The 26,180-nt window shown below is 46.8% G+C and overlaps 1 protein-coding gene across 1 annotated transcript; it reads right to left on the bottom strand.

Moving 5' to 3' along the window:
* Positions 1-221: 221 nt before the first annotated feature.
* ppp1r14ab (protein phosphatase 1, regulatory (inhibitor) subunit 14Ab) lies at positions 222-25,428 on the bottom strand (the record flags this gene model as incomplete). The annotated part of the gene is made up of 4 exons (XM_080530728.1): positions 222-359; positions 7,777-7,809; positions 8,603-8,683; positions 25,231-25,428. The coding sequence occupies 4 exons, from the start codon at positions 25,426-25,428 to the stop codon at positions 222-224; spliced, it is 450 nt and encodes a 149-aa protein (XP_080386854.1).
* Positions 25,429-26,180: the final 752 nt, after the last annotated feature.

The raw sequence follows: 26,180 nt of genomic DNA, 5'->3' as shown, positions 1-26,180 counted from the left end.
GAAAAAATGTGTGTGTGTTTTTTTATGTTGAATTACACATGTGTACAGAGCATTTAAAGTCCATTACAACTCCATTTGTGTGGCATGCTTCTCAGATGAGTTCCATAGCATCGGTAGCTGGTGAAGGGGGAGGTTTGTGGGGGTGTCAGGGTGTTCTGGGGTTGGGAGGGTTACAGTGACATGTACAGTGTACATGAAGCAGTGGCTCTGGTAGCGAATCTTCAGTGCAGAACCTCTCTATCGGCAGAACTCTGCCGGTTGGGGAAGATGTGTAGTTGGGTGTGTTCGATGCCGTCGTTGTGGAGGTCCTCTTGTTTCTGCAGCCCGTGGAGTTTCAGCACCAGGTCTTTAATGAACATCTGTGTAGGGAAAGGGTCCGTTATCACAGGGCATGTTGGGACGGCCAAGGAAGCGGCTGTGACACAAGATGCGCTGTGGGTAATGTAGTGCATTTCACAGTACAGGATATCAAATGAGAAAACATAATGGCGTAGCTCAGGTTTTTCAACGCTAGACCTCATTTTCCATTTACTTAGTGTTGTAGGCTCATCCAGACACTTTTTTTTCGATCATATTGCCATTCTTGAGCTTTCTTTCCTGTGCTAGCATTTAACCTTACATGAATGGAATTACCTTTATTTATATTTTTTACAATGAAATCTTTACTTAATCAGAACCAGTCTTTTTTATCTGACATAACCGGTTTATATTTACCAATTCCATATGTTGCTTTAGAGGGAATCATGTGTGTAGTAGAAAAACTAAATTATATAGAAATAAGTGCAGGTGCAAGAATAAGTGAACCCCAAGTTGCATTGGTTAAATCCAGTAGGTCAGTAGAATCAGGTGGGTAAATAATTGGGTACCAAATGAACCAATCAAATGAGAGATGTCAGGAAACAGTTTGGGTGGGATTAATAAATAGAGATAAGAAACCTGGTCAGTTTTGTTTTACCCAGACAGGTGAATGCAAAACACACCATGCTGAGAGGAAAGGAGGTCTCAGAGGACATCAGGAAGAGGGTAATGGAAGCACATCAGCCTGGGGAACGCTATAAAATCATCTCATGAAGATTAGAGCTCCATCAGTCCACTGTGAGCCAAATCATTTACAAAGGGAGAGCATTTCACATGACAGCAACTCTGCCTAGAGGTGGACGACCTCCTAAAATATCCCCAAGAGCCACAAGAAAAATAATAAATCAGGTAAAAGCCAAACCAAACATAACATTGAGAGATGTTCAGACCTCCCTTGCTGTATCTCAGGTAACTGTGCATGCTTCAACAATAAGAATAGCATGGTCAAATGTTCTGACCACAATACTACCCCATTCATGTTATCATTACTTACGGCTGAAAACTGTCAGTGTTTTCTTCTTAGGAACAATAGCGTATAAGAAATGGAGTCTTCTATCTAAAAGCAGTTAGCATCGGTCGACAAGCATAAATGGTTGTGCTCTGTGTAGCATCCAAATCAAAAGACTAAGCTTAATAATAAACACATATTTATAACCAGCAATTTGGTGATTTATTACATGAAAAAGTAACTGTGAAACGAACTACAAGTCAATCGATATCTAAGAGTGGTGATTTTGGTCTCAAAATAAATACGTTTTTAGAAAAGACTGTAGCAACGGTGTCAGTCTCTTGACAAAATAACCAGCCTTTGTTAGAATTCTATTAGAAGTGAAGTGTCCAGAGATATATTTGTTGCTCCCTTTATTCAACTCAAAAGTCCCCGACCCAGGGTTCCCACACCTTCTGAAACATCAAACTCAAGCACCTTTCAAGGACTTTAAAGACTCAATTCCCTCAAATTCAAGGACCCAACACGGCATAGTTTGAGACAGATCTAGATGAGAATTTATATAATAGGAACTATCTGCTCACAGACAACAATTAAAAAGAGAGGCTTGAATGTGTGAACACTAGATGGTCTCTTGCCTTCTCTACCACAGCACAGCAAAACAATATATTGTGAAATATGTGTAAAGTTAAGCAATACAGAGACTTATTTACTAGTTGACGAGCTAGTAATGTTTGAAGTAAAAACAAATTGAGAAAGAGAGAGAGAGAGGGGAATTCAAGCACCTTCAATGACCCATGTCTATTTTCAAACACTTTTAAGACCTTGATTTTTTTCTTCTCAAATTCACAAACTTTCAAGGATTTCAAGGACCCGTGGGAACCCTTCTGACCACACTTTCACTTTCACACTGTGTTTGTTTTTCAAACTGTTACTCAAATAAGAGCCAACCCCTGCCTTATCGTCGTCCCGGTTGTGGGAATTTGATTGCGTTAGGATTTAGAGGTGACGTTCTTTTGTTTGACCTCGACCTCAACGGCTCCAGAATTAAAATCCCACAATGATACTGATGCATGTGTCACGCCCTCCACTTTCACCCAGCCTGTGCCCAGTCTCTCTCTCTCTCCTGCTTGATCTACACCGTGCCTGCCCTGTCTACCTGCCCTGTCTGCCTGCCCTGTCTACCTGTCTGTCTACCTGCCCTGTCTGCCTGCCCTGTCTACCTGTCTGTCTATCTGCCCTGTCTGCCTGCCCTGTCTACCTGCCCTGTCTACCTGCCCTGTCTACCTGCCTGTCTATCTGCCCTGTCTGCCTGCCCTGTCTACCTGCCCTGTCCACCTGCCCTGTCTACCTGTCTGTCTACCTGCCCTGTCCACCTGCCCTGTCTGTCTGCCTGTCTGTCTACCTGCCATGTCTCCCTGCCCTGTCTACCTGTCTGTCTGCCTGCCCTGTCTGTCTGCCTGTCTGTCTACCTGCCCTGTCTACCTGCCCTGTCTCCCTGCCCTGTCTGTCTGCCCTGTCTACCTGCCCTGTCTGCCTGTCTGTCTACCTGTCTGTCTGCCTGCCCTGTCTACCTGTCTGTCTGCCTGCCCTGTCTACCTGCCCTGTCTACCTGCCCTGTCTGTCTGCCTGTCTGTCTGCCTGCCCTGTCTACCTGCCCTGTCTGCCTGCCCTGTCTGTCTTCCATGTCTGTCTGTCTGTCTGTCTATAACTGTGGCATGATATTCAAACGAGGGGAATACATCAAAGGATATGCTCCTGCAGTATAGATTATTTGACGCTATGGTAGCTGTTCCTCCCACTTTTTTCCCATTTCTGGTTGATTGAAAAAAAACTATAGTTGGGGGGAGAAGCCTCAATAAGAGCTGCTGATCCATTTGTGTCTAGCCAGGTTTCAGTTAGGAACATACAGTCTAGTTTTCGATCACAAATAAGCTCATTTATGACATGTTTTATTGGTCGATAGGGACCTGCTATTCAGAATTGCCATTGAGATGTCATCCGGATAAAGGGACTGACTTGAAGGTATATTTAATGGAATGGGTATTACGTTTTTCATATTTGGGCCATGTATTAGTTTGTTTGTGGTGATGTCCTGCCTACCTGCCCTGTCTACCTGTCCTGTCTATCTGTCTACCTGTCCTGTGTGTCTGTCTACCTGTCCTGTCTGTCTGTCTACCTGTCCTGTGTGTCTGTCTACCTGTCCTGTCTATCTGTCTACCTGTCCCGTGTGTCTGTCTACCTGTCCCGTGTGTCTGTCTACCTGTCCTGTGTGTCTGTCTACCTGTCCTGTGTGTCTGTCTACCTGTCCTGTGTGTCTGTCTACCTGTCCCGTGTGTCTGTCTACCTGTCCTGTGTGTCTGTCTACCTGTCCTGTGTGTCTGTCTACCTGTCCTGTCTGTCTGTCTACCTGTCCTGTCTGTCTGTCTACCTGTCCTGTGTGTCTGTCTATCTGTCCTGTCTGTCTGTCTACCTGTCCTGTCTGTCTGTCTACCTGTCCTGTGTGTCTGTCTACCTGTCCTGTGTGTCTGTCTACCTGTCCTGTGTGTCTGTCTACCTGTCCTGTCTGTCTGTCTACCTGTCCTGTGTGTCTGTCTACCTGTCCTGTGTGTCTGTCTACCTGTCCTGTGTGTCTGTCTACCTGTCCTGTCTGTCTGTCTACCTGTCCTGTCTGTCTGTCTACCTGTCCTGTGTGTCTGTCTACCTGTCCTGTCTGTCTGTCTACCTGTCCTGTCTGTCTGTCTACCTGTCCTGTCTGTCTGTCTACCTGTCCTGTCTGTCTGTCTACCTGTCCTATCTATCTGTCTACCTGTCCTGTTTTTATTTTGATTTTTTATTTAACCTTTATTTAACCAGGCAAACATGTAAGAACAAATTATTATTTGCAAATGCAGCCTGACCAAAAAGCAATGGCTCTTTGGGGGGGGGGGGGGGGGGGGGATGGGAAGCTAGAAATAAAACAAGGTTAAGTAATTTACAACAATAAAACAATAAAACAATAAAACACTGGCAAACACAGATGCATTAAAATACTAACAGTCAGAGAGAGGGGAGAGAGACGGAGGAGGTAGGGGTGAGGAAGAGCGGAGGTGAGGGAATAGCGGGGGTAGTGGAGCAGGGGTATTTAAAATGAGGCAGTGATGGGTTATGGGATGGGTGAGAGACGGTGATCAACAGGTGCATTGATCGACTATGGTTCGCTGCAGGATTTGTTTGAAAGCAGTGAGTGAGGTGAGGGCGGTGAGTTTGAGGGTGTTCTGTAAAGTGTTCCAGTCGTGTGCTGCAGCGAACCGGAAAGCGCTGCGACCGACAACGGTACGGGCTTTGGGGATGGTGAGTCGGACAAGATCACTGGATCTTAGAATGATGACGGGCGGTGAGAGAGGTGCAGAAGGGATGAGAGGTAGAAAGGTGTTTTGCAAAGTATGGTTCTGTAGATAAGATGAAGCCAGTGACAGAGCCGTCTGCTGTGAAGAGATGTCCAGTCTACAAGGGTGTACAGATCACAGTGGTGAGTTGTGAAAGGCGCACTAGTGGCAAAACGAATGGCGGAGTGATGGAGTGTGTCGAGTTTCCTGAGGGCAGACTGAGATGCCATCCTATAGATGGTATCGCCATAGTCAAATATGGGCAGGATGGTCATCTTGACAGGGGTATGTTTGGCTGCACCGGTGAAGGAGGCCTTGTTCCGGTATAAAAAGCGTAGGCGAGCTTTGACTTTTGTCTGCAGGTGCTTTATGTGGGTGGTGAAGGAAAGGGATGAGTCCAGCCAAAGGCCAAGGTATTTGTAACAAGAGACAAACTCCAGCTCGGAACCGTCAACACAGAAGATCTTAGGGGGGCTGCTGACACGAGGTCTCCGGTTGAAAAGAATGCACTTTGTTTTTTTGGTGTTGAGGAGAAGATGGAGGCGATGAAAAGACTGCTCAATGGAGGTGAGGCTGAGTTGTAGAGTGGAAGCCGCAGAGTGGAGTGAAGGGCCTGCACAATACAAGATGGTGTCGTCAGCATAAAGATGGATCTGGGATTTGCCAGCATCTTTTGCTACATCATTGATGTAGATTGAGAACAACGTTGGTCCCAAGATGGAGCCTTGAGGCACCCCTTTAGAGATGGTGAGATGGTCTGACAAGATATTTTCAGTCTTCACTTGCTGAACTCGGTCAGTTAGATAGCTGGCAAACCAGTTGCAAGAGTTTGTCGAGAGACCAATGTTGGAGAGCCTCTGTAGAAGGATGGAATGGATGACAGAATCAAAGGCCTTAGCTAGGTCGATAAAGGCAGCGATGCAGACCTGCTTGGAGTCCAAGGAAGTGAGAATGTCATCCATAACTTTCAAGGTAGCTGTGATGCACCCGTGGCCAGGCCGGAACCCAGACTGCATGTTGGACAGGATGTTGTTTGAGGCCATGAAGTGGTTGAGCTGTTTGAGAGCCAGCTTCTCCATGACCTTGGCCAGGCACGGCAAGATGGAGATGGGCCTGTAGCAGTTGGGGTCAGAGCTAGAGCCACCTTTAAAGAGGGGAAAGACCAGCGCGGATTTCCAGTCAGGAGGAAAGACAGACAGCTCAAAAGACATGTTGAATAGCCGTGTGATGGGAGCGGAAATGACAGGTGCAGCAGCTTTCAAAAACATGGGTTCGAGCCCATCAAGGCCAGCAGACTTGTTTGAGTCTAGCTTGGTTAGCTCCTCTAAAACCTCTGAGGTCAAGACAGGTTTAAAGGAGAAAGCGTCACAGCTGGAAGGAGGAGGAGAATGTGATGAAGCAGCAATGGGGGGAGTAGCTGAGAATACATGGGCCGAGTTGACAAAGTGATGATTAAAAAGCGAAGCCATGTGAGACTTGTCAGTGACAACAGTGTCACCAAAGGTCATTGCACTAGGAAGATGAGGGGAAGTGAGTTTGTTTTCCATGGCTTTGACCGTTTTCCAGAACATCTTGGCGTCAGAGCCACAGGATGCAAATTTGTCAAAGAAGTAACTGGTTTTGGCTTTTCTGACAGCCTGAGTGCTTTTATTTCTACACTGCCTAAAGGCAAGCCAGTCAGCAGGAGACTGGGTGGAACGAGCTTTCCGCCATAAGGTGGCGGATCAACTCAGCCAAGTCATGGGAAAACCAGGGGCTGAAGCGATCCTTTATCCGTGATTTTATGAGTGGGGCGTGTTTGTTGATGATCTGATTAAAAGTTATCTTAAAATAGGACCAGGCGTCATCCACAGTGGAGACTGAATTAATTCGGTCCCAGTTTTCTGCTGCAACATCGTGGAGAAAGGCCCCCAGCTCAAACTTCTTCAGAGAGCGCTTGGTTACGATCACTGATGGTCGCTTGGTTGAGGAGCCAGAGCGTATGCATGCAATGGCACAGTGATCACTCAGATCTTGACTGAAGACACCAGATTTATAATTAGAAGGGGCATTCGTAAGGATGACATCAATCAGCGTGGCAGATGAAGGGGATTTCTGATTGTGTCTGGTGGGCTCAGATATGATTTGGAAACGTGTGGGGCCAGGAGTACACCAAGTGCAGTTAGGGTGCAAGCTGGGGCAGAGGGTGGTCTGTAGCAGACAGTCTGTCTGTCTGTCTACCTGCCCTGTCTATCTGTCCTGTCTGTCTGTCTACCTGTTCTGTGTGTCTGTCTACCTGTCCTGTCTGTCTGTCTACCTGTCCTGTGTGTCTGTCTACCTGTCCTGTCTATCTGTCTACCTGTCCTGTCTGTCTGTCTACCTGTCCTGTCTGTCTGTCTACCTGTCCTGTCTGTCTGTCTGTCTGTCTACCTGTCCTGTGTGTCTGCCTACCTGTCCTGCCTACCTGTCCTGTGTGTCTGTCTACCTGTCTGTCAGTCTGTCGACTTGCCCTGCCCTCCGTACCCTTCTATCCCTTCATTAAAACCAGTTGCTTTTCTATACGTATCCTGATTCTGTGTCCTGCACTTGGGTTCTTTAGCTGACTGTAAAATGTGAAATATAAATATCTACTGTTCAGTATGGGATGGAACGACACATCGCGAGACAGTTAATTATCGATCCAAATATAAGACGATTTGAATCGTTGAGACTGAAAACGAATCGCGATACTCTTAAAAACGCGATAACCCTTAAAAACCGACAGCATTAACCCGCGTTGGTCTCATTACCGTAACTGCTGAACTAAATGTGCTATCGAGCACATAGCTCATGGAGAGCTGAGGAGATGTGAAGATAGACGCAGCATTACAAGCATATTTTAGTGGTGTATTACGAGCGGTGTTTTTATACTTTTGTGAGTTCATGTACATAATGTGAATGTTATCTAGATCATCTAGGGTTACCAAACCACCCAAAAGGCAAAACACCGAGACCCATCGTGGGCCGACGACAGTACATATATATATATATATATATATATATATATATATATATATATATATATATATATATATATATATAAAGTTATTACTCCATTTTATGGTGAATGCAGGACTCTCTTACCTCGGTGTTTTCATTGCAGGTGTGAAGAATTTCCTGAGAAATGATAAAAATAGATATGAGATTTGAGATGCAGACATACTGTAGTATGCTACTGAAATTATGTAATCCAACACCAACGGAAGCTATAGTTTGGTAACACGTTAGATTTATATATTCTTTGGATAGATCTAGAGATTCTCTACACACTATCAGGAACAAGCTGGTCTGATGATATTCAACAAGGACCCGTGTGTAGAACTTACTATCCAGTCACATATTAATCCAAAACTGCATATTCATTTTCTATACTGTACACAATATGCAAATAAGTCATCATAATGGTGAAAAGTTGAGCATTTAGGTGGAGTGACAACTTTAAAGGGATATGACAGCGCTAACCACTTGCCTGTAATTACTTTTTCATTACATTTCAATCAACAAATAGCGAATTAGCGAGCTCTCCACACAGATAAATGAACTATGACAAGGTGCCAGGGTGTTTGGGTGTAGTCTAATACCTGAAGCCTGTGTGTGAATGAGATGGTGTTTGGGTGTCGTCTAATACCTGAAGCCTGTGTGTGAATGAGATGGTGATTGGGTGCGGTCTAACACCTGAAACCTGTGTGTGAAAGAGATGGTGTTTGGGTGTGGTCTAATGCCTGAAGCCTGTGTGTGAAAGAGATGGTGATTGGGTGTCGTCTAATACCTGAAGCCTGTGTGTGAAAGAGATGGTGATTGGATGCAATCTAATACCTGAAGCATGTGTGTGAAAGAGATGGTGTTTGGGTGCGGTCTAATACCTGGAGTCTGTGCGTGAATGAGATGGTGTTTGGGTACAGTCTAATACCTGGAGTCTGTGCGTCCTCTCCTCGTCACTGTGCAGGTCTAACAGTTCGTCGATGTTCACCTCCTCCGGCATGTCTTCCTCCTGCGCGGGGGACGAGACATGGGGACAGTCACAACTTCAGTCGCCATGGTTACTGCTGGGAACCCTTACTTAAGCAAATTGAACGCTGACATTAAAGTATATCAAACCAAAGTGAATTCCTGGAAATCCAAATTCCTGTGGGTTTTTCACCACATTTTCCCCCACTGTCCCTACAGCAGAACTCAATAAAGAACTGGTTTAGATAGAATGGTCCAATGGACACCCGCTGCTCAAGGCTTCAGAAAAAGCATTCTTATGGCTTTGAGCTAGGGAGTGTAAGGTGTGTGAGGGAGGGTAAGGTGTGTGAGGGAGTGTAAGGTGTGTGGGGGAGTGTAAGGTGTGTGAGGGAGTGTAAGGTGTGTGAGGAGTGTAATGTGTGTGAGGGAGTGTAAGGTGTGTGAGGGAGTGTAAGGTGTGTGAGGGAGTGTAAGGTGTGTGAGGGAGTGTAAGGTGTGTGAGGAGTGTAATGTGTGTGAGGGAGTGTAAGGTGTGTGAGGGAGTGTAAGGTGTGTGAGGGAGTGTAAGGTGTGTGAGGAGTGTAATGTGTGTGAGGGAGTGTAAGGTGTGTGAGGGAGTGTAAGGTGTGTGAGGGAGTGTAAGGTGTGTGGGGGACCTAGGCGCAGAGAGGCAACACGGTCGAAAGGCAAAGCCACTTTACTTTCCTAAACCACCGACATGAGACATGAACCTCTAACAAGTGTCAAGCTACCACACTGGGAGTTAAAAAACACACACACACACACAACTTAAATAGGATGGTCATAATGAGAGTCATTTTTATTGTTTTATCAGATAATATAATAATAATAATTAACAATAATAATACGTTAGACTTATAATATAATATTAACTGGTGACGGCAAGCTTGAAGAGGTGGGTTTTGAGGGCCTGTTTAAATGTTGGGAGGGTGTTGGCCTGTCTGATGTGGTTGGGGAGGGCGTTCCAGAGGGACGGAGCTGCGTCTGAAAAGGCCCTAATAATGTGAATAACGCGCTGTGTGTCTGTATCGCTCTGTCGCTGACTTGGGTCGCTGGCTGAGGGCTGAGGTGCGTTCCCACGCGCTTCTCGTCTTGGTAACCAAAGTTACGTGTATTTGACCGACAGAGACCTGCCCGGGCTCCGCCTTCTGCCATTCTTCTAGAACACTGAGCACGTTTCTGTGACACAGCAAAAAAGGTGAGGAGGAAGTACGCGTATCGTTGGCGGGTTAGCGACACGAGCGACTACCGTTGAAATGACCTCATCCCTTCGACCGTCATTGGTCGTTGGTTGAGAGAAGGCTTTCTTAGGAGGGTTTTTCGAGAGTTTTTAAGAGTGACTGGATGCGTGGGCTGTACGCAGAACTGGGTTTGGTGGTTCCCATACTGTCATCAAGATCAAACATTCCATGGAACTGAGGCAGAAACACAGAAACACACACCCTCTCCCTCTCTCTCTCCCTCTCTCTCTCTCCCTCCCTCTCTCTCTCTCTCTTTCTCTCTCTCTCTCCCTCTCTCTCTCCCTCTCTCTCTCTTCCTCTCCCTCTCTCTCTCTCTCCCTCTCCCTCTCTCTCTCCCTCTCCCTCCCTCTCTCTCCCTCTCTCTCTCTCTCTCCCCCACACACACGCGCGCACACACCTCCCCGATTCTTTTCCCAAGAAAGACAGATGGAGATGCTTTAGAAGAATCATAACATTGCAATTCACTGGAAAACACTGTCACAGATTACTGAGGAAAGCCACTTCTGCAGTAAGTAATCCGACCATCAATCAAACAGGGTACAAAACAAACATGACAGAGGCGTCGAGGGTGTGTGTCTGGTTATCCAGCTCCACTGATAAAGCGGAATGCGTGAGGCCAGAAAGAGGTCAGTGTGTGGGCTGATACTGGGCTCTGCAGTAAGGTTAGCTGCGTGGGGGGCCGAGGGGGCCGTCAGTCTAAAGGTCGGTGGAGACAGATCTGGAGACAGATCCAAGCAGGACCGAGTCTAGACCTTTCTTTCAACTCCAAATGCCAATGGAACACGGACTCACACGCACACACGCACACACACGCACACACACACACAGACAGACACACACACACGTACAGACAGACACACACACACACACACACAGACACACACGTACAGACACACACACACAGACGCACGCACACACACAGACACACACACACACACACACACACACAAGCGCGCACACACACACACACACATTTTAAATGCTTTATTTATGTCCACATACAAAGTACAATTCTAAAGGACATAAATACTAACAGTGCATTTTGACATCCTGGAAACAATTTGTTACAGTAATGCTGAGCTAACAACCAGTTCTGCCACACACAGGATGTTATTCGCACAAGACCAGTGGGTTGATCAATACTAAAAGACAGACAGTATCCCGCTCATGGGTACAGGAAGCACCGCCTTCTCCATATTGAGCGGCTACCAATAATAGGGGATATTGAGCAGTATTTTGCTAACTGTTTGGCCCTTCTCTTAGGAAGACCAGCCATATGAAGGCCTCTAACAACAGACTTATGAACATGGCCCAGGCTGCCAAATATAAAAACTAAAAGTTGACATCTGTAGCCCAGTTGTGATATGGCCTGCTCCAGCTGTTGGTATTTTAAGATTTTGGTTAAAAAGGCTTCCTCTAGGCTATGGTCAAAGGTGCAGCCAACTTCTAAAATAAGCACCTCTCTGTGGTTTTCGTTGACAATTACAACATCAGGGGTGTTTGCTGAAATATTGGAGAACACTCCTACTGACTCTTCGTCGCTACACAAACTGAACATGTGGGGCTTTACAGTGGAGTGCTTGTACAGCGTTGCGGCAGGCCTGAATATGGAAAAGACACCCTCTGAAATCAGATCCACAATTCGATCATGCCTACATATGTAGAGCCCTTTATACGCATGACAACCATTTAAGATGTGGGGCATGGTTTCAGTTATCTGCTGGTGACTGTGATGTATGCAGTGTGGGCTATGACTGTCAGGAAGCCAGATGGAAAGGTTTAGCTTTGTTGGTAAAACCTGCAGCCTAGCTTTTAGAGTGAAGGTGACAATACACTCGTCAAGAGTTACGCTTTTGAACACTGCGTGAGAGACAGAGTGATCAGCAGCAGGGAGACATGCCAGCTTCCCTTGAAATTTCAGTTCAGTCCAATGCTGTCGTTGTCTTTGTCGTAGCGCCATCATAAGGTGTCCCCGGGTATTGACTGGTGGGAGAAGATGATCTGTCCCACAGATGTTAATGGTTGCCCTCACTGAGATGCACAGCCAGACACACACACACAAATGGATAAGCTACTACCCCCTGTACAGTTTCTCCTGAGACATCTACTACCCCCTGTACTGTCCCTCCTGAGACATCTACTACCCTCCTGTACTGTCCCTTCTGAGATATCTACTACCCCCCTGTACTGTCCCTCCTGAGACATCTACTACCCCCCTGTACTGTTCCTCCTGAGACATCTACTACCTCCTGTACTGTTTCTCCTGAGACATCTACTACCCCCTGTACTGTTTCTCCTGAGACATCTACTACCCCCTGTACTGTCCCTCCTGATACATCTACTACCCCCTGTACTGTCCCTCCTGAGACATCTACTACCCCCCTGTACTGTCCCTCCTGAGACATCTACTACCCCCCTGAGACATCTACTACCCCCCTGTACTGTCCCTCCTGAGACATCTACTACCCCCCTGTACTGTCCCTCCTGAGACATCTACTACCCCCCTGTACTGTTTCTCCTGAAAAAAAAAGAAAATGGTCCTCCTTCTAGCATGACGACTGCCAATGGCCCCAGGCCTGAGCATAGATTACTTGATTACTTGTTATGACTAATCCTCTTCCCACGCTGACATACCCTTCTCTCCTCCTTACTTTCCTGTGTTTTTCGAGGAGAGAGAGAGAGAGAGAGAGAGAGAGAGAGAGAGAGAGAGAGAGAGAGAGAGAGAGAGAGAGAGAGAGAGAGAGTCGGCCCAGTTTAGTGTCACTAGAACTCTCCAGGGCCAGTGGGCTGAGGCTGATGTGGTTCTGATTCGCTTGGCTTGTCTCCGGGGTATAGATCTGCTCTGTGTGTGTGTGTGTGTGTGTGTGTGTGTGTGTCTGTATGATTCTAGTGTTTTCCACGACCACCACTCTGATACAGCAAGTGGCCTGTCCCCAAAATGCTGACGGAGCACTTTGAGCTGCAACGTTTGCAGGAAAAGCACTATACAAATAAAAGTGATTATTATTAGGAATCGATAATCAGGAGGATTGCTAGACACTAACATTCGCCTGTACGCCGTGGGTCAGCTGTAGTTTAAGTGCATATCTTCATTAAAGCTCTGGACAACACTCAATAAACACAGATGTGCACAAACCACATCTAGATCGATTGATCAATGAATGAATGAATGAATGAATGGTCTTTATTGTCATTGATATAGTACAGGTACCAAACAACGAAATTTGGGGGGGGGGGGGGGGGGGGCTCCCCTGGTGCTAGGAAAGAAAAAAAAACACACAAAAAAAACAAGAAGGGAAAGGAGCTGGTTTACACAAATAAAGGCTATGTACACTATCCACTATGCTATACTGTACAAATAAAACACTGTGCTGTACTCTATGCTATGCTATACCTATTCTAACCTATTGCTGTACTCTATGCTATGCTGTACCTATTCTAACATTTCCTATTCTCTGCAACCTTATGTACCCTAGGGTTGTCATATTGCACATAGTGTTATTGCACATTCATTTAAAGTGTCACAGTTTGCAGGCTTGAAATGTACACATTTGTGCCTCAGCACTACACCTGATTTTCAATCCAGCAGCTGCCATCAATCCGTACAGACTGTCCAGGGCCCAGAACCTAGGTCTTTGCTGTGTTCAGGGCCTGGATGGCCCTGGGGTAGAAGCTGAGCTTCAGTCTGTTTGTCCTTGCGAACATGGTCCTGTACCGCCTGTTCGAGGGCAGCCGAGCAAAGTGTTCGTACCCATGGGTGGGATGGGTCTCTGGAGATCTTGGAGGCCTTCCTGAGGCAGCGTGTGTTGTACAGCTCTTCCAGAGAGGGGAGGGGGGCGCCAGTGATCTTCTGGGCGTTCTCAAGACTCTCTGTAGCGCATTCCTCTCTGCGGCTGTGCAGCTGGAGAACCACACGCAGATGCAGTAGGTGAGGATGCTCTCCACTGCGCAGCGGTAGAAGGCCACCAGCATCTCCTGTCCGATGTGGTCTTTCCTGAGGACTCTCAGGAAGAAGAGCCGCTGTTGTGCCTTCTTGATGATGGCTGCTGTGTTGTTCTTCCAGGACAGGTCATCCTGTATGTGCACCCCCAGGAATCGGAGGGTTGAGACTCTCTCCACGCTCCCTCCGTCGATGAGCAGGGGCTGGACCTCAGATTTTTTCCTCCTGAAGTCCACGATAATTTCCTGGGTCTTTGACTGGTTTAGCAGCAGGTTGTTAACCTTGCACAGCTTGCTCAGCTGCTCTACCTCATCCCTGTACGCCGCCTCGTCCCCCCCCGAGATGCAGCCCACCACGGTGGTGTCGTCTGCAAACTTTACGATGGAGTTGCTGGGGTGGACGGGGGTGAAGTCGTAGGTGTAGAGGTTGTAGAGGATGGGGCTTAGCACGCAGCCCTGGGGGGACCCAGTGCTGAGTCTGAGGGCTGTGGAGGTGTGGGAGCCCACCCGCACCCTCTGGGGGCGGTCGGACAGGAAGTCCTTGATCCATGCACATATAGAGTGTGATAGTCCCAGGTCTAGTAGTTTGGTCACTAGCCTGTCTGGAAGGATGGTGTTGAAGGCAGAGCTGAAGTCCACAAAGAGCAGTCTCGCGTAGCTGTTTCCCCTCTCCAGGTGGGATAGAGTGGAGTGGAGAGTCGTCGCGATGGCGTCCTCTGTGGACCTGTGGGCTCTGTAGGCGAACTGGTATGGATCCAGGTTGGGCGGGAGGCGTGTGACTATGTGGGCCCGGACTAGTTTCTCGAAGCACTTCATGATGATTGGTGTGAGTGCCACCGGGCGGTAGTCGTTTAGGCAGCTCACCGTGCTTTTCTTCGGGACTGGGATGATAGTTGAGGTTTTCAGGCAGGGTGGGATGGTGGCCTGGGACAGGGACTGGTTGAAGATGATGGTGAAAACCCCGGCCAGCTGGTCGGCGCAGTCCCTCAGCACCCGTCCCAGGACGCCATCCGGCCCTGAGGCTTTCCTGGGGTCCACCGCCTTCAGCACGCGTCTCACTTCATGCTCTGTGAGGGTGAGGCTGCTGAGAGCTGGAGAGAGTGGTGTTTGTGTTGTGGTTACCTCCGTTCTCCCCTCGTCGAACCGGGCGTAGAAGGAGTTCAGCTTTTCCGCCAGCAGGGGGTCGTCCTCTGCGGCTGTGAGCCTGTTGGCTCTGAAGTTTGTCATGTGCTGAACCCCCTGCCACACCCGCCTGGAGTCGTTGCTCAGGAAGCATTCCTCAATCTTCTCTCTGTGGTCTGCCTTGGCCTCCCGGATGCCGCGCTTTAGGTTAGCCCTGGTGGTGCTGTACAGCAGTGTGCCCTTCCCTGCGAAGGCGTTGTCCCTCTCATTGATCAGTTTTTGGACCTTCCCAGTCATCCATGGCTTCGTGTTGGGGTAGACCCGGACCCGTTTGTCCACGGTGACTGAGTTGGTGCAGTTCACTATGTGGTTCAGAACCGACGACGTGAACTGTTCCAGGTCCTCATGCTCATATTCCTGCCATGAGGTGTCATTCAGGCAGATCTGCAGTGGAGCGGACCCTGCTGGCCAGGTTCTGACAGTCTTAGTGGTGATGGGAGCACTTTTCCTCATGGGAGTGTAGGCTGGGATCAGGAGGATTGACACATGGTCAGACATGCCTAGATGAGCTAGCGGTCTAGCCTTGTAAGCAAGCTTGATGTTGGTGTATACCTTATCCAGTGTTTTTTCTCCTCTTGTTGCACATTTAACATGCTGATAGAACTTCGGTAGTACTACCTTCAGGTCAGCATGATTAAAGTCTCCGGCGATTATATGGACGGCCTGTGGGTCCGCGCTCTGTTCACCACTGATGACGTCATGTAGCCGCGCCAATGCTAAGCTACCATCCGCGTTTGGCGCAATGTAAACAGATGTTATGTACACTGTGTTGAATTCCCTCGGGAGGTATGTGGGTCGGCATTTAACAGTCAAGTATTCCAGGTCTGGGGAGCAGTGGCTACTTACAGTTTTTGTGTTTAAGCACCAGCTGTCCTTCGTAGATATAATGAGGCCGCCTCCGCGGGTCTTCTCACTAAGCAGCGTCCGGTCCGCCCGGTGTAGGGTCCTTCCTTCTAAGCCTACCGCGGAGTCCAAGATAGTGTCATTTAGCCAGGTCTCCGTTAGAATAATCACACAGCTATCTCCCACGATGTTATTAGTAGCGACATGCAGTCTCAATTCGTCCATCTTGTTAGCCAGAGACCTGACGTTGGATAGGAAAATACTCGGCAAAGCAGGCTTATCCGGATATCTCTTTAGCCTAGCTAGCAGGCCCCCCCTTCGTCCTCGGCGTTGCTTACGATCACGACGCCGACGTTTGTGCTTGAGTGTTGGGATAGCGTACCATTGTTCACCCGGCGACCTAGCGATTTCGAATGGGATTCCCTGTTGTTTCAAGAATTCCGTTTTTACAGTCCTCTCATTTTGCGCACCAACTTCTAGTAAGTCTAGTCTGCTGTATGTACTATTTACACAACCGTTCCCTATAAGTACTAAAATAAAAATGTACATACAAATGTACTTAAAAACACTAAAAAACACCAGCGTAGGAGCCACTCCGAGCCACTCCGAGCCGCACGTCTGAGCGCGCCGCCATCTTGACAAAAGCCTGTGAATCAAAAAATGAAAACGATACAAAGAGTGAACCATCCTGCTGAGATGGCAGAACAACAGCAATGAAACAACTGACACCAATCAGTAAACAGGAATCACTGACTCCATTTAACAGGATTATAGCCCAACGCGGGTCTCGAACCCCAATCTCCCACGTAACCGCAAGCCGCGCTAACCGCAACCCCAAGACTGTTAACTCCCTCAGCGGGGCAGCTGACGTGCCTTATACAGGTCTGTTATGGTATATCCCAGAGGCGCACATTTCTTCATTCTTCATTTAACGTCTATGATCACATCTGACGTGTCTGTAGAAACTCACTGGACCTTCTAGAAGGATCTGAGAAGAAAACCTTCTGGCCTTCAGGGGTTTCACTCATCCTTCCCCTACATCGAACGTGACAACTGGACTCAACTCAGGGAGAACATGTTGAAAAGTCCCGTTGTTGGGACGTTAGTGGGGCGGCCGTGGCTCAACCCGAGCCGGCGTCTAATGATCGCAAAAAACGGCAGCCTCGCAGCGGTTCCGAATCCCCAGCGGGCCACGTGTCGAAGTGTCCCTGAGCAAGGCACTGAACCCCCCTAATTGCTCCAGCGGTCGCCGTCAATGGCTGTGACCCCCTTGCTTAGATGCCCGCTCTAGAGAATACATGCATTTGGGGGTGGCTGTGGCGCAGGAGGTAGAGTCGCCGTCTAATGATCGGCGGCTCGAGCCCCGGCTGGCCACATGTCGAAGTGTCCTTGGGCAAGACACTGAACCCCAAATTGCTCCCAGTGAGCGGGGCCGGCGCCTTGCATGGTAGCTTGCCGCCATTGGTGTGTGAATGTGTGTGTGAATGGGTGTTATGAATGCGTGAATGAGAGGCCGTTGTAAAGCGCTTTGGATAAAGGCGCTATATAAGTGCGGTCCATTTACATTTCATTGTACTCTGTGCAATGACAAACATTGAATCCCTTATTCCAGCAATGTTTTTTCACTCACATAGGCCTTCGGAACGGACTGACGTTGGACAGACATGACATGTCTGTTGGAGCGTGGCTATCTATGTCATGCGACGCGTTCCGACCAGAGCCGCCTCTGAAATGCACGTTTCCTTCACGTGGGAAAGGGCAAGTCGAGCACAAGTCCGTCTCCAACGGACCACTGATTTCCTGGATTCTAACTGGATTATCACCTCGCACAGACATTAGAGATGTTGTCATTTGCTCTATCATATCGTAGTAATAGTTGTTGTGTGTCAGTCGGTTGTTTAACACCGTGTTATATCACCCTGGTCTGTGTCATTGACTTTTGAACCTACTTTATTGACCGTGGTATGATGTAGCTTTATTGACAAAGGTGTTATCTAGATTGACCCCATTTCCTCCTTCTCCTTCTGGTATTTGATATCCTGGAACAAGACTGCTAACACCAGCATCCACTCCCAATCCACTCTGTCCTACTGAACACTGGGATGCCTATAGTAAGAGTCTCTCTCTTGCCCTCTCCCTTTCTGACAGACAGTATCTCTGACACACTCACACACTCACACACTTCCCCCACACTCTCTACTCTTCTTTCGCCGTCTCACACCTTGTCAGTCTGACCCCAGATAAGGCCACACTCTCACTCACACACTGTGTCTCTCTGTGTATCTCACTGCCTCCAGCTCTGGTCCTGTCTCTGTGTCTCTGTGTGTTTCTGTGTGTTTCTGTGTCTCTCTCTCTCTCTCTCTGTCTCTCTCTCTCTCTCTGTCTGTCTGTGTCTCTCTCTCTCTCTCTCTCTCTCTCTCTCTCTCTCTCTCTCTCTCTCTCTCTCTCTCTCTCACTCCTTTCCTCTGGATCAGTATCTGCTTTTCCCTGGGGCAGTATTTTATATTTGTGGAGGAAATGAAGCTATGATCTAGGCTTCAGCTCAGTGGAATAACACAGTTGTTCTTTTTTTTTTTTTTTTCAGATTTTATCCCTTTTTCACCCAATTTGGTAGCCAATTGAACCCAACCTAGCATCCAATTATCCCCTGCCTATTGCGAAGGATCCGCCGCACGACCCCGTGGCCGGCAGTCCCAGAAGAGGCCGCCAGGCAGACTAGCTGACTGGCTCCTCGAGCCCAGCACCTGTTATTCCGGCACCCCGGTGTTGCGCGACGGATCCTTGTCCGGAAATACTCCTATACCGCCCTCGGGAGCGGCCGCCCAATATGCCGCTCCCCGTGTGTGCCCCAGCCATATCCGGATCTGGCGAGCTGGGATTCGAACCCAGTCCCCGGTGGGCAGCATGCACTAGTGGCCAGTGCTTAGACCGCTACACCACCGCGGGGCAACACAGTTGTTCTAACACTGTGTGTGAATCCCACTGGTCATTCGTCCATCTTTGATGATGAGATTTGGTGAGGCTGCATTCTCATTTTATGCACCCAAATTGTGGAATGCACTGCCAGTTTACATTAGGGATGCAACCTCAGCAAAAATTATGTTCAAGTCAAGATGACACACCCATCTTTTTAATATTGCCTTTAAATGACTAAATCATGAAATTATTATTATATAATGATTAAAGCACTTGGAGCTGCAACGTTTGCAGGAAAAGTGCTATACAAATAAAGTCATTATTATTATTATTATTATTATTATCATCTTGTTGAGGGGGCTGGGCCTAACACACACGCCTTTATAGGATTTGACACACATTTTCTAGTTTAATTTGATACATTTGTTTCAAGGGTATTCGTATTCTGTAACAAGTATCTATTTAAATGTATTTTTGATCACACTCCAATTTCTCACTCTCTGTCTCTCTCTTGAGCTTTTTCTCTCTTTATGCTGATGTCAGCGCTCTTCTCTGGCTGTTGGTACAGTGTGTGTGTGTGTGTGGGGGGGGGGGGTTGTGTGCATTAGCGGCCATTTTCCTCTCTTCTCACCCCCTGGGATTAAGGCTGGGCAGTCAGGGCTCACTCACCATGGCCTGAAGGCTGAAGCCTTTGTCTAGCATAAACATTTGTATACATTATTAAAATAAATACTTCAAACTCTCCCTTTTGAGTGCCTAGCGGCTACAGGCATGTGCAACTCAAACAAGTCTGTGCGCCGAAGCATATATACTCCCAATACATCCCAACTGCTCCTTTTAAATGCTCTTTCATACAGGACAGACCTCTGCACATGAGACGACGCACCTCAAGGGACCTTTAATCCCGTCATCAGAATTTCAAATAAATAAATATGATGTCGTCCTAAATTCCGACAGCCATCGACAGCACATGACATCTGACTTCTGCTGCAGCTCCACAACGACAATGTGCCGTGTTCCGTATGTGTCTCATCTGCATAAGCCTTACAAGTCAGACTCCCAAACGTCCATTGATCACTTATGGGCGGGGTCCCGCATGGAGCAAACCAATGACTCATCAAAACGGCCATTTTGGATCTTTGTTGTTGTTGTAGAACATTAAATGGATCATAAGATGTCAAAACCAGTAATCATCTGAAAATGAAAAAGGCACATCCAGTACGGTTATTGGTTGCAAGGGTTCGACTGTTACACAAAACACACATTTCCACTCTGGAGAGTGGTCCAAATGTTGGTCCTTTTCTCTCTCCCAGTTTGCATTGCAGGGTGTCATGTGGCAGCCCGTTACCAGGGCGTAACGACCCCTAGCAACAGCTATGATGGCTGGATGGAGGGGTGACTAGTGTGTTGAATACAGGTTTACATCTGAAAAGACCCCCACTCCAGCAGACAGACAGACAGACAAATAGGCAGACAGATAGACAGATAGGCAGACAGACAGACTGATAGGCAGACAGACAGACAGGCAAACAGACAGATAGGCAGACAGATAGACAGATAGACAGACAGACAGACAGATAGGCAGACAGACAGACAGGCAAACAGACAGATAGACAGACAGGCAAACAGACAGATAGGCAGACCACTCAGTCAGGGTGGTCTTATTCTGGGGGTTGGGGGGGGGCGTTGACAGGGTGCTTACACAAGACTAATGGTCTTGATAATGGAGCCAGCCATGCAGCCAATGCGCTACATTTTATGCTCAGGGAAGCCGAAAGCAAAAGAGATAGCGATTGGGAAGGGAAGGGGAGGGGCGGTCAGTTGTGTGTGTGTGTGTGTGTGTGTGTGTGTGGGGGTCTCTTTGTGCTCTTCGGTGACATATGGGACCTCCACTTCCCCCCAGCCCCCATTCATAAGAAGAACCCCCCCCCCACACCCCCGAGACAGGGATGTCATCAATCAATACTGGGATGGATTGGATGGTGAGATGGATGGATAGATGGATGGATAGATGGATGGTGAGATGGATGGTGAGATGGATGGATAGATGGATGGATAGTTAGCGTGGTCCAGGCCTGGGCAGGAGGGGGTGAGGTGGGGGTGACAGGCTGGGTTTGGGCCCTGACAGGAAATGAGTCTGGGAGAAAGATGATTACATTTTCATCACACATGCTCTACGGTCAGTATGGCAAAGTCATTAACAGATCTACAGCTGTGTGTGTGTGTGTGTGTGTGTGTGTGTGTGCTGTGTGTGTGTGTGTGCGCTGTGTGTGTGTGTGTGTGTGTGTGTGTGTGCTGTGTGTGTGTGTGTGTGTGCGTGTGTGTGAGAGAGAGAGAGAGAGAGAGAGAGAGAGAGAGAGAGAGAGAGAGATTCCTTTCTTTTCTTATGACTCCCCTGGCGTACTGTTTTACTATCATTCTGCTCCTGGAGATTTTACAACGGACACTACAAAGGAGTACCCCTCTTGACAGCCATGTGCTCTCTCTCTCTCTGTCTCTCTCTCTCTCTGTCTCTCTGTCTCTCTCTCTCTTTCTCTCTCTCTGTCTCTCTGTCTCTCTCTGTCTCTCTCTCTCTCTGTCTCTCTCTCCCTCTCCCTCTCTCTCTCTCCTGTTTGCACAAGGAGACCCATTGGGTTTTTTATTATGGTGTTTTATCGCCATGGTATAAACTGCTTGTTATAATCAGATGCAGAAGAACAAAAGAACAGAGGGTGATTTCTCTGAGAAAGAAGTATCCCAACCAGAGGGCCTCCGTGTCAGACAGGCTGCGTTCAGCAGAGCCGATACCTCACCAGGAAAAGGCTGTCCTGTGAAGGGTCAATGGCAATAAATACCACCCATATCCATAACAGCTCATAACAGCTCCAATCCCATCCCTCTACCCCCCCCCCCCTCCCTGCCCCACCTGACTTCGGACCCTTAGCCAGCGTTCTGGAGAGCTGGATGTGTGTCTGGAAGAACATGTTCCGATCGGACCCCTGGTCTTTCCCATGTCGCCCCCCCCGTCCCCCCAGGGAAATGCCCTTTCCAACTCACAAGGGGTGTACTGGCCCTGAATGCCCCCAAAATGACCACCGCTTTCTCTCACATCCAACATGAGGGCTGTGGCTATCTAATCTAATTTAGGGACAAAACTCATTAACATGTGAAATGTAATTAGTCTCATGTTGTCTTTTTTGTCTTTTTTGTCCATTTTCCTATGTTGGGGATGGTTATAGCAGTTGGATGTGGTTATATGTGACAGGGTTTCATTAATAGGTCCCCATCTCGGCAATTGTAAAAGCTCACAATCGAGCCAAACAAGTCTTGTTGTGAACAAATGTGTTTTCCGGTTTTTGGCATAGGACGACAAACGAAGCGATGAAGAACCCACTCGATATCATATCCAACAGTTTTACATTCACTAAATACCTACATTTAGTTAGCAAAGTCGGGAGGGGGGTATTATTCGTTTTCGTGTGGCAGTGTGTGTAGCCACGCCCACCCCAGCTGTATGTAAGTAGCCATCTGCGATGTGGATCTGTTCACAAGTTTACAAGATGGATGCTGAAGCTAATGCTATCAACAGAATTTCAAAAGCAGGCAGAAATATCCACCGTGGGCAATTAATGAACTCCTTCATATTGGACTATACATAATGGGAACTCCGAACGGGAACTCCGAACTCCGAATCTGACGATGACAGATGACAACGGAATGTCAGACATTGATCTCCACTTCACTTTCATGCGACAGTCGTCTGCAGACAGACCTTCTGCTGTGTTCTTGGGTAAGTTTTAGTGAGTTACATGTGTTGTATACTAGGATTTTGTGTTGTTTACTTAGGATAGCCAAACAGTTATTTGTTGTTTTGTGAGTAAGGTAGATAGCGCCGTTGTTAGCATCAGTTATCAGACCACTGAAACTGCTCACCACAATCATGCCACCCCTCTCCAAAACTAATAGGAGATGGTGGGAGGTAGAAATAGGTTGTCAAAGATAAAACATAATGAATAAATACATTTGTTGGAGACCTACTAAACATGCAACATACTGTAATGTTTCATGCACCATTTTAGTGTGTTTGTGTGTACCAGCTAGCCAAACAAGTGTTAGCTTGTTAGCTAGCTAGCTAGCTAGCTAGCTTTGTCAGAGATATAATAGATTATAGAAAAAGTAAATGCTTTTGTAATGAACGCTAATGTTGTGTGGAATCAAAAATAATGATTAATTCATTGATATGTAGATTTGCTGTAGAATAATACTGTGAATTTAAACGATTTCACTAGCCTACTTACAGTACACTTTTCTATGGACACTTTACACTATAGAAGTGTCCACACCTCTGACCTGAAATTTGTGTTACAGAATGACGAGGTGAGAGGTTCTGAGAGATGACACCTTGATGAGAGTCACCAGCACTTCAGGTATTTGTCATTGTCATTATATAAGCAATTCTATTTTTATGAAGATAGTAGTAGGCTATTTCGTTAAAAGTGGTGTTGGTAACAGTGGGCAATCATTTTAAATGTACTGTCTTCTTTTTTTATTACAGCTTTGATGCCCAGATGGGATGGGAAGGAACTACGCCGAAGTCTCACTAGATGCTTTATGGACTATAATGATAAATGCATGCACACGGACACAACATTATTTTTTTTTACCATTTTATTATTGTATCTTGCCTAATTTTTTCCATTGCCATGAATTTTACTCTCTTGTACTTGTAATGGGATGTAATAAACTTTTGGCACACATGGCAATAAGAAATCATGAATCTTGAATTATTATTATTATTATTATTGTTTAGCCCTGCAACAACCCCACTGACATATGACAGGTAGATAATGACAGGTAGTGTAATGGGGGAGTGGTTGTCTTCAGGGTGTGGTTGTCTTGAGGGAGTGATTAGGGTGGAGTTAACCAGCTATTGTTCCCACCCATTACCTCTGTGAAAAACGTCTGAAGACTTTTGAGGCTGGATATCTCAGTACGGTGGTTCAGGGGGTATCAACATTCAAATATCCATGACTTCTTCAACTTGTTTCAGATTTCAATGTATGACACATCATTTTAAAGCTTACAATCTACCCTTTCATAATCTGGAAAAAACAGAAAAATGTTGCCCTAGTTGAGGACTTTTTAACCATGCCCTGTCACGCTGTGAGGTCTGATTGATAGCCTAGCTGACTGGAGTTATATATTCCTTATCATAAGGAAACATGCACAACAATCATTGTGAACAGAATGAGGCAACGGTCAGTTACTTCTCCGTGTTTTGACTGGTGGAGGTAAGAACGGAAGGTAAATGGCAGGTCGTGAGCTTAGAATGATAAGGTTCTATCTCCGTTTAGGGTAGTTCAGAGATATTGAGCGTCAAAGTTTTTACATTCCATTATGTTTTGTGAGATGGAACCTTTGTATTTTATTCACAAAAAAATGTAAACATTTTTAAAAATAACACCACACAGGCATTAATAAACACCTAATGGATCAGATTATGTAAAAAACTCAATTTTGACCAAAACGGAGATAGAACCATAATTATAATGTCACGAGGTGTAAGGGAGGTTCAGTGGACCATGCACACGTGATGCACACACACATAAAACTGACAATGTAATCTAGTATGGAGTTACTCTAATTTACAGCCTACATAATTATCGCTCTACTGCCCCTTTCTGTCATTGTCTTTTTAAACTATTTGGGCTTATATAGTGTTGTTTATTACATTGTTTTTTATTTTATTTTATTTTATTATAGCCTATTGTTGTTTGTCTCTTTTATGTCTTATGCACCAACCACACCAAGTCAATTTTCTGTATATGCGAATATACTTGGCAATACAAATAATTCTGATTCTGAATTCTGATTCTGGATTCTGATGAGTAACAGTTACCCGGAGACCTTAGTTCGAATCGCACCTCAGTCACAAAGACGCCGTCCTTCATTCGCCCAGAGCCACACAGAGAGTTCTTGGGAGGAGAGAGGCAGCGTCAAAATGGATTACCATACAAATTGATGACGGTCTCCCTATCGACACCCCAGCTGGTGTGCGGGACACTGGGGTCGCTCAATTATCCGAGGATGAGAGCACTGTTCTGATGTAGCCTTAGTTTCATCTCATCTCTTTGAAATTGAGGTTCTGTTCTGTTCATTTGACAGATGATTGTCCCATTGAAGTAGGCATTGCGTATAGCAGCCGTGGATATGCTGTATCATTCACTGGTCGCTGACGCAAGACTGACTAATAATAATATTTATTTATATATTATTATTATTATTATTATTATTATTATTATTATTATTATAACATACAAATAAAATAAAAAAACATAATTTAAAAATCTATCTGATACGGTTTATTATTATCACCACAATGATTCACATTCACTATATCCTAATCTTACCATAAGACCCTTCCAGGTATAACGGTGTGAGGGTCAGTATTTGAAGAGAGGGGACTCACCCTGCCCAGATAGAGCTCGTCCAGACCACAGTCAATCCATTTCTCCACGTCCAGTCGTCTCTGCAGCTCCTTTCTGTTGTACTTCACCGTCACCCGAGCCTGCCTCTTCTGCAAGTTCAGTCCGGGATCCCTACCTGCACCCCTGCTGGGAGACTGGACTTTGCTTTTACATCGCCTCCCGACCCGGTTCGCTGCCATGTCCACTGTGAATAGCGGACACGTGGGGACGGCTGGTGTAGAGTGAGTGCGCTGCCGCCCTGCCGCTGACTGCGCTACGGGCGATAGTACCGTGCCACTGGTAACCCGTTCGGATACAGGGTCAGGACACTGGGTCCTAGTGCCGGCCATGTGGAGGGAAAACACCACCGTGCCTATCCCTCCCTCTGTCTACTGGTGACAGGTGCATGGCGAGGTGTTCCTTCCGATAACGCCCCCCCCCCCCTCCCTAAATGATTTTGAGAGTTTTAAAAAGGTAAAAACCGTCCTTGAAGATGGCTTACTGACATGACTGTGTACAAGCAATTGGCCTTTGCTATGTTTTATTTAAATATGTTAGCCTTTTATTTGATTTTGGGCTACAGCATGAGCATGGTATCTTGTGCTGGGGCATGAAAACGCCAAATGGGGAATGTATTGTAATTTTCAGGGGTTTTCACACTGAGTATACATTCTATGCTGTGAGTTTACAGTCTTTGGAATCCTTCCTGTTGATTGTGCACAGTTGGCAATCCCAGCAGTCTATCCATGACTCCTCCTGTGTGCGTCACATAGCATCAGGCTGACAGATAGAAGAGGTGTGTGAGTCAGTGCCAGATCTAGATCTAGGCCCCCCATCCACCGCCATGCCCACTGCTGTTACACCACGTTGCTTGCTTGTCTGCTTCCATCCCTGTGTTTTTCCCGACAGGATTAATGTGACACAATCTAATAAAAGGGTAGTACACCAGATC

The sequence above is a fragment of the Nansenia antarctica genome (assembly GCF_963989245.1).
Source record: "Nansenia antarctica genome assembly, chromosome: 5".
Taxonomy (NCBI): Eukaryota; Metazoa; Chordata; class Actinopteri; order Argentiniformes; family Microstomatidae; genus Nansenia; species Nansenia antarctica.
This window is presented reverse-complemented; position numbering and strand designations above follow the sequence as displayed.